The 14,724-nt window shown below is 47.4% G+C and overlaps 1 protein-coding gene across 4 annotated transcripts in view; it reads right to left on the reverse strand.

The window, feature by feature from the left end:
- RNASEH2B (ribonuclease H2 subunit B) overlaps nt 1–14,724 on the reverse strand; it is an 82,278-nt gene that overhangs the window by 13,198 nt on the left and 54,356 nt on the right. For 2 of the 4 annotated variants that reach the window (XM_047755934.1, XM_047755936.1), the window contains 2 exons: nt 4,647–4,727; nt 1,537–1,969 (listed from right to left, as the gene is read on the reverse strand). The exons of 1 other annotated variant lie outside the window; for it this stretch is intronic. In XM_047755934.1, the coding sequence (XP_047611890.1) occupies nt 1,853–1,969; nt 4,647–4,727 (198 nt within the window). In that variant the 3' untranslated portion in view covers nt 1,537–1,852. Of the gene's footprint in view, nt 1–1,536; nt 1,970–4,646; nt 4,728–14,724 lie in introns of those variants that run through there. One more of the 4 variants, XM_047755935.1, reaches the window with a different exon arrangement.

A 14,724-nucleotide genomic window follows, 5' to 3' on the forward strand; every position in this document is an offset into this window, starting at 1 on the left:
TTCCTAGTCGGATTCGTTAACCACTGAGCCACGCGACGGGAACTCCAAGTTAGAGAATACTTTTAGAGTCAAGAAGAAAAATACTGACACTCTAACAATTTAACAGAGGATGGTAAATGACAGGTAATTGTGAAAAAAAGAACAATGCCGTGTGGACAAAAAAATGTTGCCTGCCATCTCAGTCAACACACGTTGCTGCCACCAAGCTGTCAGCCACAGCAGCTCCCTCCCCCTCCTCAAAACACCCAGAACACTGGCCCTAGTTAGGACAGATATCCAAGGAAAAGTTTCAGTGGGCCCAGACTTCTGCACCTTCCCACACACAGCGAAGGACGAAAATCACTGACTTGAGATGTCTGTGTGTGTGTGGGTATGTGTGTGTGAGATTACAACTCTTCTGATATTTGACTACATTTGTTTTTGTTTTTTTTTTCAGTGGAAATTCCTTTATATCTTAGCTCCTCCCTTGTCTCTTTGGAACAGTTCCTCAGAGCTGAGGAGCTGTGTTCCAGGCTGTAGTCCTCAGCAAGTTTCCTGAATGAAATGTAACACTCGACTTTGAGGGTGTGTGTGCACGTGTGTGCGTGGGTGTTTTAGGAATACTTCTGATCAGCAGTACGTGAATTAAAACCACAATAACATGCCTTTTTTCCATTTATTCTCAAAGACAACATTCAAAGTCAACAAGATGGCACCGAAAAAGGTAAGGATTCATACCATCTTTTGTTAGAGCGTAAGATTCTACAACCTTTCTGGGAAATGTATTCCCACAAGTACATATTTGAAAAACTTAGTTATGAATCAGTAAGCCCACATCTAAAAAGCCATTCTAAGGAAACAATAAAAGATGTGGACAAATATTCACATAAAATCTGATTCTCTCAACAATAAATATTTGAAAATAATACGAATGTCCAAAACAGGGCCATGGCCATTAAGTAATCAAATATTCAAATAATGAAAAGTAAAAAAAAAAAAAATCAAAAATTCAAATAAATGAATACTTAAACAAGGCTATTTATGAAAATCCTTTGGTAGCCTGGGAAGATGTTCACAAAATGAGGTCAAGAGAAAAATTTCTAAAATTACTATTATAACTCCTTTAAAAAGTATTAGAAGGAAATGTACCCTATTATCTCCGAGTAATTAAAAGTTGGAAGATTATAATTTTTCTTTTACACTTTTCTCTATTTTCTACAAAGAACATATATTCATAACACAGAAAATACATTAAACAAAAGAGTTACCCAAAACTGAAACTTTTAAAAAAGAGTTTCTGCTGTGGTGCAGCAGGTTAAGGATTTGTGTTGCCGCAGTTGTGGCGGAAGTTGCAGCTGAGGCTCAGGTTCGATCCCTGGCCTGGGAAGTCCCATATACCATGGGTGTGGCAAACCAAAACCCAAAAACTAAAAAAAATAAAGCCAAAGCAGTATTTTATCTGATCGTTGTGTTATGTGATTTCTCTGAGTACACGGAAAACACACTGCTGAGGGTCCCACGTGCAGAGCTGCAGAACATAACAGGCACACACTCAAATACTGTCACACGTCAGTTTATTGAGGAACCTGCGATGCCAGAGGTTGACTCTATTCACTTGATTATTTTTCATGATGGCAAATAAAACTCCAAAGGCCACAAGCCATGAGGTTATACCATTACTTTCCCACATTTTGTTAGGAACACAGAAATCGAACACAAAGAAATGGTCAAGTGACTCTGAAAAATGCCCCTTATTCGTGCTTTTTCCCCCAAAGGTGGCAATTAAGGGTCAGGAAGTACAACGGCATGGGGGAAGGATGAAAACGGAACATGTAGAAGGCGAATGGTTTTGCTAGATTTCATGTTCAAAGTTTCAGATCTTTCCAACTTTTTTAACAAGTTTTGCCCCAAAAAAGGAATCGATACTTTTCATTCCACTTTTGTCAACTTTAGCCAAAGCCTTCTGAGATGCAGTCATTTTGCTATTTTTCTGTTAATGAAAATGAGAGAGGACAATTGTTACGAATGTCACGCAAATCAAACAAGAGCATGCATGTCTCAAGGCTCATTAAGGGAAGGAAGGATTAGCTGCTAACATGCTTCATCAGGAAATGATTATTTTTAAAAGTTCTGATTTCTAGTCGGAATTCAAACTTAAGAGACAAAATGTGTTTAGAGGCAGGAGACAAAACTGCTGCCTTCTAAGGATTCTAAGGAGTGGAATGCTACAACCCCCGGTTTGCTTTCAGGGAAGGAACTCCCGAGGGTGCGTTAAGTGCTCGGACACAAACAATGGGACTGACACAGGCTGCAGTTGTCAGAGGGAGGAATTACAGCCTTGTATTACCACACGATGAATAATTCACAACAATCCACCATCTGATTTTATTCACAGGCTCCATGGGAAACCAAGGACAAAGCTATTATATTTGAGAGATAACCTGTATTGCAAGGCATCCAGGACAAGCAGGAGAGCCCTGCCATTTTTTCCTCCAAAAACAAACAAAGAAACAGAACACACACACACACAACTTTCCAAAAAGCTGACTCCAAAGAACTCTGCCTCTTAAAATTCTCTCTCTTCCTGGTCACTGTTTTTGTTTTGTTTTGTTTTGTTTTGCCGTGTCCTAAAACAAGCACTGGCACAAGGGAAACAGCAGCTGAGCCTACTTCAGTGCATCACGACGTGTTCAGCAAATGCATTAATGATGGGAATCAGCAAAGAAACAAAAATTCATCTGTCTCCCTGGGAACCGTAAGGCACAGGCACTGCCAAAGTATCAGTATACGATTCCTAAAAATTTGCTTTTTACATTCTGTCACTTATAATTTTGCAGGCTTATTTTTTTTGGCTGGATGGGGAAAAGTGAGTCTCTTTGAGACAACTCATCCTCTCTCCCCTGCATTTAACTGACATCTTGGTGCAACCTCTTACCTCACTGGTGCTGTGCCCAAGCGCGAACAATAGGAAGCAGCACTTGGAAGGGTGGGGTACAAACACTCCTTGGAGAGAAACTCAAAAAACACGTCTACTTACAGAAAGCATTAGGATAACCAGCTATTTAGCCATATCTCAAGTTGGATCATCCCCTGATAGCCCATGTCCAGATAAATTACACGTAGATTAAAGAACACAATTTTTGAAAAAACATCAAATCTAAGAGGAGTAAGTGCTGTTAAAATCTAGGTGGAAGTTAACGTATCTTGGGACAAGGCAAGGTCCTTCTGAACATTAAAAAAAAAAGGCGAAAATTATTTGAGAAAATCATTTAAAAATACTTTCTATTTCATCCTCAGAAAACCCTAAAGCAGTTAAAAAGTCAAATGAAAAGGCTAAACAAATTGGAAAATTCTCGGTACCACATACGTCATGAAAAGTGCTAATAACCTTAACGAGCTCTTACAAATCAATAAGAAAAACATCACTATCACAGTATAACAACAGCTAAGGGAATTGACGAGTTGCAAAAATGCAGATGGGCAATAAGCATCTGGAAAAACAGCCAAAGAAATACAGCATACTAAGCAATGCGATCTGCTGTCTAGCACAGGAAACTACATCTAGTCACTTGTGACGGAACACGATGGAGGAAAAAGAATATATATGTGTATGACTGGGTCACTCTGGTATATGGTAGAAATGGACAGAACACCCTAAATCAGCTAAAATGGAAAAAATAAAAATCTTTAAAAAAAGAAAAAAATGTAGCATAATTTGAACAGGAAAAATTTTCAAAAATAAAAATGATACTCTGTCGTCAGGAATGTGAGATGAATACTCATCAGCAACAGTGGCTGGGAGTATAAATTTCTTCTACATTTTGGGAAAGCATTTTAGCTACATATATGTACCTCAGTAATCATGGGGAAAGCTCTAAGCTTTTACTCTTAGTTTTAAGTTGTGTTAATAAAGTAATTAGGATGCTGACTCTAGATAAGAATGTTTATCACTTCATTAAGACAAAACAAACAAACAAACAAACAAAAAAAAACAGACGTAACCTGTGTCCAAAAACAGGGGAATGGTTAAATAGATTATATTCCATACGATGAAATAACACACATGACTGAACACCATGAAACCACTAATAATTTTTCAAAGAAAGCTTAATGACATAAAAATTTTCAGGACATAGTGCTAAATGAAAAGGGCAGAACCTCGAACTATATACATACAAACATATATGCACACACACACACATATTCATATATATATATATATGCCAATTTGCAAAGCTATGTATGTACTAAGAATGATGTATAAGATAAAGCTTAATAAGAAATGTTACGAAAACATTTGCTGGGTGATTGCTGAATTTTGGGGTTATTGATCATTTTTATCAGTATCGTAATTTCTGGGAAGCTGCTGGACAGCAGAATCAACAAAAAAATTCCCTTTGGAGCCCCTCCCTCTGCCCAACACTATCGCTCTGAACACACTGCAAAGGTGAGGCTCACTCTTGCCAGTAAGCATGCTGCCTGTCTTTATGAGTAAAAAGCCTTCCTTCCCTGCTTGATATTTGCACAAGTTTGAGTGCTTAAGTCACAGACATGCCAGTTAATAATTCTTCACGGTTAAAATGATAAACTCACAATCACGCATGCAACTGTGCCCGGGTGCCCCCGGGGGGCATCACCCGTGGAACTGGAGCGCCCGGCAGACGTACCTTTACAGTCTTCAGGTCTTTCCTGTTAAACTTAGTGTAATCTTCTTTTGCTTCTACGGGCTCATCTGATAACTTTACTTTCTGCAATGTTAGAGCAGTGAAGTGGTGTCAAACGCCACCCTGACGCTTACATCAGCCCCTTAGAAACACGTGCAGTTTGGACCCACATCGAGGACAAATGGTGCAGCGGACCCTGCAAAGGGCTTCCTTTTCACAAAGTACATAACTCGCTTTTTGCCGGTTATCTAGGAACTAGGCCAGATGTCCCTCCCAAGCAGCAGCCTTGTGACAGGGGGATGTGATGAGGCAAGCCCACGATCCAGCCCTTAGGTTGTCTAGCAGTACAATCACCTACTGTCTATACCAGGGCTGGATGGGGCGGGGGGTAGGGGGGGCATCCAGGTGACTGCTGACTTCCAGGACAGTCTAAAGGGGTAAATGCAGGCAAAGAGGCCAAGTTTTCTTTAAGGGGGCCAGGTGCCAGCCAGAACCCCCACTTCTTTCACCTCCACGGCTGCTGCGACATCCATGTGGGACACAGGACGAACACTGGGATTCTTACCGTCTTTGCACAGCTTCATGTTCTTACCCCCTTCCAACTGAATTATCTCCTTTCACTCACATAAAAACAAAAGCAAGCAGCCAGCAGAAGAAGTACGGAGGGTAAATGAATAGATTAAAGCCTCCAAGCAGAGGGCTTGGGTCTCAGCTTCTGTACAAGTGCTCTTTCTAGTGGACCCAACATAACTAAGTCGGCCTGTACCTCTGAGCATTTTGCACCCATCTATTGATGTGAGAATCTTCTCAAGGGCTAAACCATGGCCTTTCTCTTCACATTAAAGCAGGAATTGCGGCACATTTATCACGTAAAAGGCACACAGCAGGGCCGATAAGTCTTGATGTTTAACGAGGAGAATTAACTGGATTTTCACAGATTTTCAAGCTCTTTGTGGAGATGCTGGGTTGACAAGACTCAACACAGACCCACCCGAGGAAATACAGATTTATTCCAGCATCGCTCTTCACACCCCACTTTCACTAAACAAAGGACTGAGTTGGTGCTAAAAGATGCCACAGCATGTGTATAACACAAGCAGATACAACATGTCTTGAAATCCTTCACCATGAAAAACAGAAGGGCATCCTAGGAATTTTTCACGTAATGTGGCAAAACCTTCTCTTGGCCACAGGCAACCTCTAGCAATTGAATCTTTGAAAGAATAAGACAAGGTTATCACACGTGACTAGTTACCAGACAAGCGACTGTATGCATGCAAGCAACTTGCTTCAGAACACACGTTTCTACTTAAATTAAGACAGTCCAGGGTGTTAGGTGTGCATATTTTTTAGGAGAAAGGAGAGCAGGACTTACAGGTAATAATGAGGAAAGCTGCTACAAAACTTTCAAACTGCAAAAAGCTTAAAGCTATGAGCATGTTTGCTTCCCCTTTCTGTGGCAATTTGTTCTCATACAGATGTTGTCATAAAACTAGGAGATATTCGCTTTTCACCCATAAGGCAAGTAAAAAATGCTCACGGCAGGAGCTTATGGCAAAATGCACTTCCTTATAAAGCATTCACTATGAGAACTGACTTGGTTGGTTGCTTGGATGGTTCACTATCAAACAAGACACTAGTTATAGGGACTCATGAAAAGGAGAAAAGACTGGGAGCCAGTGGGATGTTACCCCCAGCGCACTGTTGAATATATGTTGTGTAAAAAATATAATTGTTACAAGAGTTCCCAGTGTGGCTCAGTGGTAATGAACTGGACTAGTATCCATGAGGATGCAGGTTCCATCCTTGGCCTTGGACCTGGCATTGCTGTGGCTGTGGCATAGGCTGGCAGCTGTAGCTCTGATCTGACCCCTAGCCTGGGAACTTTCACATGCTGCACGTGCGGCCCTAAAATATATACATTTTAAAAAATTGTTACTTTTACTTAAGTTTTTGTTATTTAAAAGACTGAATCACTACAGATTTGGGAATGTTTCAGAAGAAATAGAAAAGCAGCCCAGAAAGACAGTAACAAAGAGTCTGACTAAATGTGTACAGTTCTGGAAAGAGAAGGGCAGACAGAAGAGAACACAGGAGTTAATGGTAAGATTGGTCCTATCAATCTTACAAATGATTTGCAAAGAAGGAACTCGGGCGCATCTCCAAATTCACTGATCGCATTTAGCTCTGCTAACTGACGGCCATAAATCCAATAAATCTAAAAGAACAATGCTGTGAGTCTGGAAGCTGAGCCTCAACAGAGGCAAATGAAATAGTAAGAAAATAACGCAAAATATATTAAGGATGACAGGCTCCCCCATGCTATGGATTACAACATAGATACAAAGAAATCTAATAGCCACGGAACATCATTTCCCACAAACAAGCAACTACACGGTGCAAAAATCAACTAAACCCTGGACACAGACAGGAAAGCTAGCAGAAGACGTTATGCTCATGTAACACATGGTCTGTTCAGTTTGCAATGTGCCTGCTGGAACCCCAGGAAGACACAATGGAGCAGGAAACCTCAGAAAGCAACTAAAATAATCCAGGGCATGAAGCTGAGATGTAGGAGAACCGAGATGCTGAGATCTAAAACCGGGCTTGGTAAATAAAGTCCTGCCCACAGACCCAGTCCAGCTGTTGTTATAAAGTTTTACTGGAACAGAGTGGTGCTGATTCATTTATGAATTGTCTGTGGCCCTCTATGTGTGGCTGGAGGGTAGGGTCTTGTTTTGCCACAGAAAGAATTGAGAGACTAGACAAGGAAACCAGGTAAGCGAAGCAAGGACTTATTGAGCGACGGAACACTCAGGAGGAGAGCAGGCAGGCTCAGGGGAGCAGCAGCAGTTCCTGCTGGCAGGCTGGTTATAAGCGGGTGTGGAAGTGACAGGACCGAAGGCTCATCGACGAGGGAGGGGTTTTGAGGGTCATTTCCTGCGTTTCCTCCCAGCCCCACCTTCCCGAGAGGAGGGGGTTTTTGTCCTTGCTTGGTCTTGCTCAGATCTGCCCTGGCATCAGCGCCTGGCGGGTCCTGCTCTGGTTGCAGGGCTAATCCCACTGCAGCGAGGGCTTCACGAGGACACGCTGACCCTCTGACCCAGAGGTTCCCTCCTTTCTCTGTGTGCCCCTAGGAGCCCTGTCATCCCAAGATGTCTTAGGGTCTCTGGCACGTGACCGTGCCTCTCTTCCTGCTCCTGCCTGGCTACCTGCCGGCTCTAGCACTGCCTCCCTCGACAAGTCTGGTCCATTTACAGCTTCTCAGGGTCAAAGGGCCGACAGTCCTCTTCTGCAGCTGCTTCAAGCTGAGCAGGGGCGTTGCCCCCTACCCATGGGTCCAGAGCATCTTGCTCTCTGGCGGGGACAGGGTGTCGGGGTCGTCTGCACGGGCGCTGATGGAGGGTGGGTAGAAGGAGGCTGCGAGCCTGCCCGGTGGACGCCGTTAGTCCCCGTCCTCCTGCGGGAGGGGCTGAAACACCTGCCATGCCTTTTCTGTAGGGGAAGCTTGTAAACCCTGAAGAAGCAAGCTTCACAAGCAGGTGAATGAGACCGGGGCCAGGAAACAGCCAAAGCATTACTGCGATCAGAGGTCCAAGCAAAGAACCAGGCTGAGTTTGGTTATAGCCCTCTGACCGTGGTCCCCGTGGAGTCAGCGCTGGGGTTACACTCTGCAAAGGAGTGTGGCCACTGGGCCTGTTCATGCATCTTCTGGCTGTCTCCTTCCACCTGGCCAGTGGTGCCCATGTAAGTGTGACATTTTTTTCCTTCTTTTTATGGCGGAACCCAGGGCATACGGAATCTCCCAGGCTAGGGGTCGAATCAGAGCTATAGCTGAGGCCTACGCCACAGCCACGGCAACACAGGATCTGAGTCACATCCGCGACCCATGCCACAGCTTGTGGCCACAATGGATCCCCAACCCGTTGAGCCAGGCCGGGGATCGAACGTGCATCCTCACAGAGACGTAGGGTCCTTAACCCAACATGTTTTATCGATTACTGCACATACCCCTCCCTGCTCAGACTGCCCACCTGGGCTATTATGGGATCATATACTACAGGCGCTGTGACCTCTAGGATAGTCTAGAAAAGTCCATGCCAGAGAGGGCTCTCTCGGCCCGGCTAGTCAGAGCACCCCTGCCCACACGAGAGGAGTCATGGCCTGCTTTTTAAATTTTCCCTTGTAAAGCTCTGGGCAGCATGACTGCGTGTTCCTTCGGGGCCTTTTTGGGATCCCCTAGTTCTGGGCCACTCGATTCCCTTGATTGTGGACTGGGATGGCAAAGGCGAGCTAGGGGTTGGTACACGGGGGGCGAAGTGATGTAAGGAGAAGGGTTTTAAGCGCTGCCCTCTCTGCCAGCTTGGTTCTTTTTATAATGTCTGTGTTTCCTTTTTGAGGTCCCTTGCCATGGATAACTGCCACCTCCTGAGGGTCCTGCGTTGCCTCTAAAGTTTCTGAGATCGCCTGGCAGAGCTGGATTGAAGACCTCCATGCAGTTAGGGACCCCCTATGCTTACAAATGGCACCATGTGCTTGCGACACCAAAAATGCATACTTAAAGACTCTGTGGGGACATTGATCCTTTTGTCTCTCTGGCCTTACTTGCTCGACTTTCTGTGCCAGGAGTTGCAGTGGCAGGGCACCAGCGTCCATGAACTCAAGCAGATCTACTGCGCACGCTGACCTGCGGACGCCGTCTTGTGCGGAGCTACTTCCATCAGTAAAACACTGGGGTCCTGAGGGGCTGGTCCCTGAGGTTAGGTCGCTAGAGTCCACCTGTTCGATGGTCTCAGTGCAAGAATGAGTTCGTTTCTCTGGGCCTCCCACTGGCATCAGGGTGGCTGGATTTAGGGTCTGGCATACCGTAAAGGTCACTTTTGGAGACTCCAGCAGGGGGGCCCGGCATTTTGTGAAGTGGCCTCCAGTCAGCCACTGGTGTCCCTTCATTTCTAGTATTCCCTGTACCTCACTAGGGGTCAGTACCTTTAAGGGTGGACCCATGCTGGGTTTTGTGGTTTCTTTAACTAGCACGGCTGTGGCTGCTACAGCCCTCAGAGAGCCTGGCCATCTGAGGGTCCAGCTGCTTGGAGAGATATGCCACTGGCCGTGGGATTGGTCCCACCTCTTGGGTGAGAACTCCCAGGGCTACTCCCTGCTTTCCAGGGTAAACAGGACAAAGGGCTTGTTCAGCTGTGGGATCCCTTAGGCTGGGGCGCTAGTCAGGACGACCTTCACCTGACCACATGCTCTTTGTAAATGGCCCATCCAACCTACAGGTTCTAAGTCCCATCCCTTTAGGGCCTCATATAATGGATTTGCCAGGAGACCAAACCCAGGAATCCAAATCCTTCAAAATCCAGCCATTCCTAGAAAGGTCCTGTCTTCTTCGGATGGCGGTGTAGGCGGAGGACTGCCTTCTTCCACAGGGTCATAAGGCGTCCTTTCCTGGCAGAACACATTCCCTCTGGGAGGAAATCTGGGTTTTCCATGGGGCTACTTTAGAGCCCCGAGAGCCCAGGAAAGGGTGGGTTTTTGGTTCCTTCGAGCGGCTGAACAAAAGGAGTTCATCTACATATTGCAATAATGCCCTCGTCTTGAACTTGAGCTCCGCTGGTTGCTTTGCTAGGGCATTGCCCAACAGGTGCGGGCTGTCCGGGAACCCTGGGGACATGCTGTTGGGTCCTATTCGTATCTAGATGAGTCCATTCCAAGGCAAAAAGGTCCTGGGGATCAGAGTGAACATAAAGAGAAGAGGCATCTTTAAGATCAAGGACTGTAAACCAGGCTGTGAGCTCCTGGGGTCTAAGGATGGTATATGGATTGGGAGTGATCAGGTGAAGAGGAATCGCAGCTTTATTCAAGCTTTGAAGATCGTGGACCATTTCATAGTCCCCGTTTGGTCTGTGGACAGGCAGGACTGGGAGGATTTACAAGGAGACTTGCACAGAACCAAAGCCCACATTTGATGACTTTTGAGAAGAGGGGTTTGAGGTTTCATCGAGCCTCTGGTTTTATGGGTGCAAATGCCTGGAAGGGACGTCATTAGCCTCTTGTTAAGGTGATTCTTACAGAAGTGGCTACTTTTGCCCATCCTGGGACTCCCTGATCTCAGACCTGTGGATCTGTAAGTTTTTCATTTTCTGGGGATGTATTCCGGGCTGGACTCTCTGGGCCTTGTGTAAGGCACAGTCCAGCTGAAAATGGGTCTTGGTTTTGGTTTTTAGGGAGAGTAAGAATTGCCCCCAAGGCTGAGAGGACGCCTCTTCCCGATAAGGGGCTGGGGCGTGCAGGCATGACAAGGAACTCGCGAGTCGTTACGGGGGTCTCTCCTCAGGTGGGAGCTACAGGGGTGGCGAAGTGTTTCAGTTTGCGCCTTCCTTCTCCTCCGACAACAGAGCAGGTTTCAGCGGCAAGGGGCCTCGCGGGAGAAGTCGGGACAGCGTCAGTGGCTCCGGTGTCCACTAGAAACTGGACAGGCTCAGCTGCCACGTCAGTGGTCACCCACAGCAACTCCTGTGTGACGATGACTCTTCTTGGGAGCCTTGGGTGGTCCTGGGTCCCGTCAGTCAGCCACTGCCATGACTGGCGGAGGGCAAGGTCCCTGCTCCCGTCAGAGCTGAGGGCGTTCCCTGCCAGCGGCCCATCTTCTTACACAGTGGGCATGGCATCTTGGGGTGGAGGCTGGGCATTCCTGGCTCCTGTGCCTGGGGCTCTCACAGCTCAAACCAGCTCCTTTACCCGGCAGGGGTCTTCTGGGAGTGCCGCAGGGGTGACTGGGAGGTGGGCTTGGTCCTGCCGCGATGGCGCCAGCAGCTTGGCCAGCCGACAGGCCCTTCGTGGGTCACGCCGTTCCTTCCCCCTTCCTCCTCGGCCGGGTCTCTATTGTTAAGGACACCGAAGGCAGTCTCGCTAAGAAGACTGAGAGGGTCTGGGGCCCCAGGGCAAGCTTTTGAAGCTTCTGATGGATGTCAGGGGCTGACTAGGTAATGAAATAAGTTGCAAGCATAATGTCGCCCTTGACAGTGTCTGGGTCCAGGTTTGTTTACTTTCTGCGGGCATCTACCAACCGGGCCTGAAATAGGGCCGGATTTTCGTCCTGACCTCAGGCGATCTCTTCAACCTCATCGTAGGCAACAGGTTTAATTATGCACCGTCTCAGCCCTTCTGTGAGGCAAAGGATCATGTGGTCTCTGTACAGATAGCAGACTGGTCTGGCTGATAGTCCCAACTGGGATCAATCGGTGGCACCGCCGTCATGCCCGCTGGGTGATAACTGGGTCGGATGAGGTATAATCCGTCAGCATATGCTTGAGCATGTGCCCAAACACCGGTCTTTTCCTCAGTGGTGTGTCAGTGGAAATGACAGCATTCAGGGTCTTCCAAGTAAGGTCGAAGGAAAGGGTCAGTCTCTGGGGTTCACTCCCAAGAATCTGCCCAAGCGAGTGTGGCGCTGGTTGAGGCCGGACAAAGAAAAAGGGGTACCGACTCTGGCAATTCCCTGAGGTCTGCCTACTACTTCCTGGAGGGGGCAAAGGCGCTCTGGCTGCACCTCTGGTTTGGCAGCTGTATTCGGCGCGGAGGGGGTGGAGACGGTGAGAGGGTTTTAGGACTTGGGTCTTCTGTCTGAGACTTGTTTTCGTCCAGAGATGCTCCCAGACGGGGCTTCTGTACAGTCTGAGTGGCCGCCGCTGGCAAGGTTCCCTAACACGGGACGTGCACAGCCCAGGTCCTCTCTCAAGGCCATAAAGAATCTGTCCTTTTTTTCTGCCTTTTGGAAAAAATGTCCAACAGCAGGATGGTATTAAGCGTGAGGCTTCCATTCTCCAGCCAGGCCTCACTGTCCTCAAGGTGACTTTGGGGCCAGGCTGTATTACAAAAGACAACGAGCCTTTTCTGTTTTAAAGAATCTAGAGGAACCTTGTCCCAGTGGCTTAGAGTACACCCGGAGGGTGAGTCCTCAGGGACAGAGGAGGGGTTTCCATCCACCCCTCAGGGAGAAAAGGCTCCTGAAAAAGGAGGAGCACCACCAGCAGGGTGTCCCTCTAGGGGTTCCCCAGGTCAGGAGCAGCATCCCTGTCTACTGAGTCCTGCACGGCAGGTTGTTTTAGCCCCTCCCGCAGGAGGACGGGGACTAACGGCGTCCACCGGGCAGGCTCGCAGCCTCCTTCTACCCCCACCCTCCATCAGCGCCCGTGCAGACGACCCCGACACCCTGTCCCCGCCAGAGAGCAAGATGCTCCGGACCCATGGGTAGGGGGCAACGCCCCTGCTCAGCTTGAAGCAGCTGCAGAAGAGGACTGTCGACCCTTTGACCCTGAGAAGCTGTAAATGGACCAGACTTGTCGAGGGAGGCAGTGCTAGAGCCGGCAGGTAGCCAGGCAGGAGCAGGAAGAGAGGCACGGTCACGTGCCAGAGACCCTAAGACATCTTGGGATGACAGGGCTCCTAGGGGCACACAGAGAAAGGAGGGAACCTCTGGGTCAGAGGGTCAGCGTGTCCTCGTGAAGCCCTCGCTGCAGTGGGATTAGCCCTGCAACCAGAGCAGGACCCGCCAGGCGCTGATGCCAGGGCAGATCTGAGCAAGACCAAGCAAGGACAAAAACCCCCTCCTCTCGGGAAGGTGGGGCTGGGAGGAAACGCAGGAAATGACCCTCAAAACCCCTCCCTCGTCGATGAGCCTTCGGTCCTGTCACTTCCACACCCGCTTATAACCAGCCTGCCAGCAGGAACTGCTGCTGCTCCCCTGAGCCTGCCTGCTCTCCTCCTGAGTGTTCCGTCGCTCAATAAGTCCTTGCTTCGCTTACCTGGTTTCCTTGTCTAGTCTCTCAATTCTTTCTGTGGCAAAACAAGACCCTACCCTTTGGGAATAGTATCCAAGGCTAAAACCTGAAAGAATAGGTTTCAGTCTATTCATCAGTGATCTCTAAGTTACTAAGGGAGAGAGAGATTTGCGAGAAGGAAATGTGTTTAGCTTCTGGAGGGAGAGAAGTAAGAGAGAAACCAATGCGCCTGTTCTCTTAGAGAGAGCAAGGCAACTTTCTCTGTGTCCCTACTGCTTCTGTCAGAGGTCAGCTGTTGCACTGGAAGAAACCCGGGTCTGGCCTAGAAGGACCTGAGACCTAAAACCAACTGACTGCCTGCAGCGCTTTTCCTCCAGAGAGGAAAAGACGCATCTCCTTGGACAGTCTGCTGAAAAAGGCCTACAATGGACACGGATGCACTTTAAATTTTACGTCCGTTTCTAAAAGTCCAAGCACTGAGTAATTTTAGAGCCACAACCACCTCCAAACTATTTTAGGATACTAAAATAAAAAAATAAAATAAAATAAAATAAAACCATCCTGAGCACATAGGCTTTTGAAGGCAGTGAAAGAGGAGTTGTTTGGCACCCGCTCTGCCTTCCTTCTCAAGGTGCCCATTGCTCTGCAGGCGCGAGAACGGCCTCCTGGATGAGCTGGGGCAGCATTTACGTCCCTGGGTCTGAGCCGTGCTCACTGCTGTGCCTGAGGGATGCCTTGGGGATGCTACTATTTGCCATCAGGTGTGGGTTATGACTGGCTTCTCCACTCCCTGTTTCTGGGAGATAAACACAGGCTGCCACTCATGGTGCCGGGGAACTGTGAGGGCATGTCTGAGACATCTGGGAGAGGAGAGGTTTTCCACGGATAAAGCTTACGCATACACCCCATTCATCTTTTCAAGTATAGAGAAAAAAAATGTGGTCACCTTTGCTCAGAGGATTCTCTGTGCTGCAAAAATCATGCTCTATGCACCTCTGTGCCCGTGGCAATTATATCTGATGAAATAAGTTTTAGTTGTTCATAGAGTATCCCTGGTGATGTGTAAAGTTAATTACAGGATCAAGCTCACTGGAGAAGACAATTTTTTTGGCCACACTTGCAGCACGCGTAAGTTCCCAGGCCAGGGATCGAACCTGAGTCACAGCTTAACTGCTAGGCCATCAGGGAACTCCCAAGAAGACTTAATTTTAATTTTGCATCTCTAATATTTTGACACTGGTATCTGGCTAAAACCAACTCTTACTTGATTTTCATAGCACTTTATCATTCTGGTAAAA

The sequence above is a fragment of the Phacochoerus africanus genome, chromosome 13 (genome assembly GCF_016906955.1).
Source record: "Phacochoerus africanus isolate WHEZ1 chromosome 13, ROS_Pafr_v1, whole genome shotgun sequence".
Taxonomy (NCBI): Eukaryota; Metazoa; Chordata; class Mammalia; order Artiodactyla; family Suidae; genus Phacochoerus; species Phacochoerus africanus.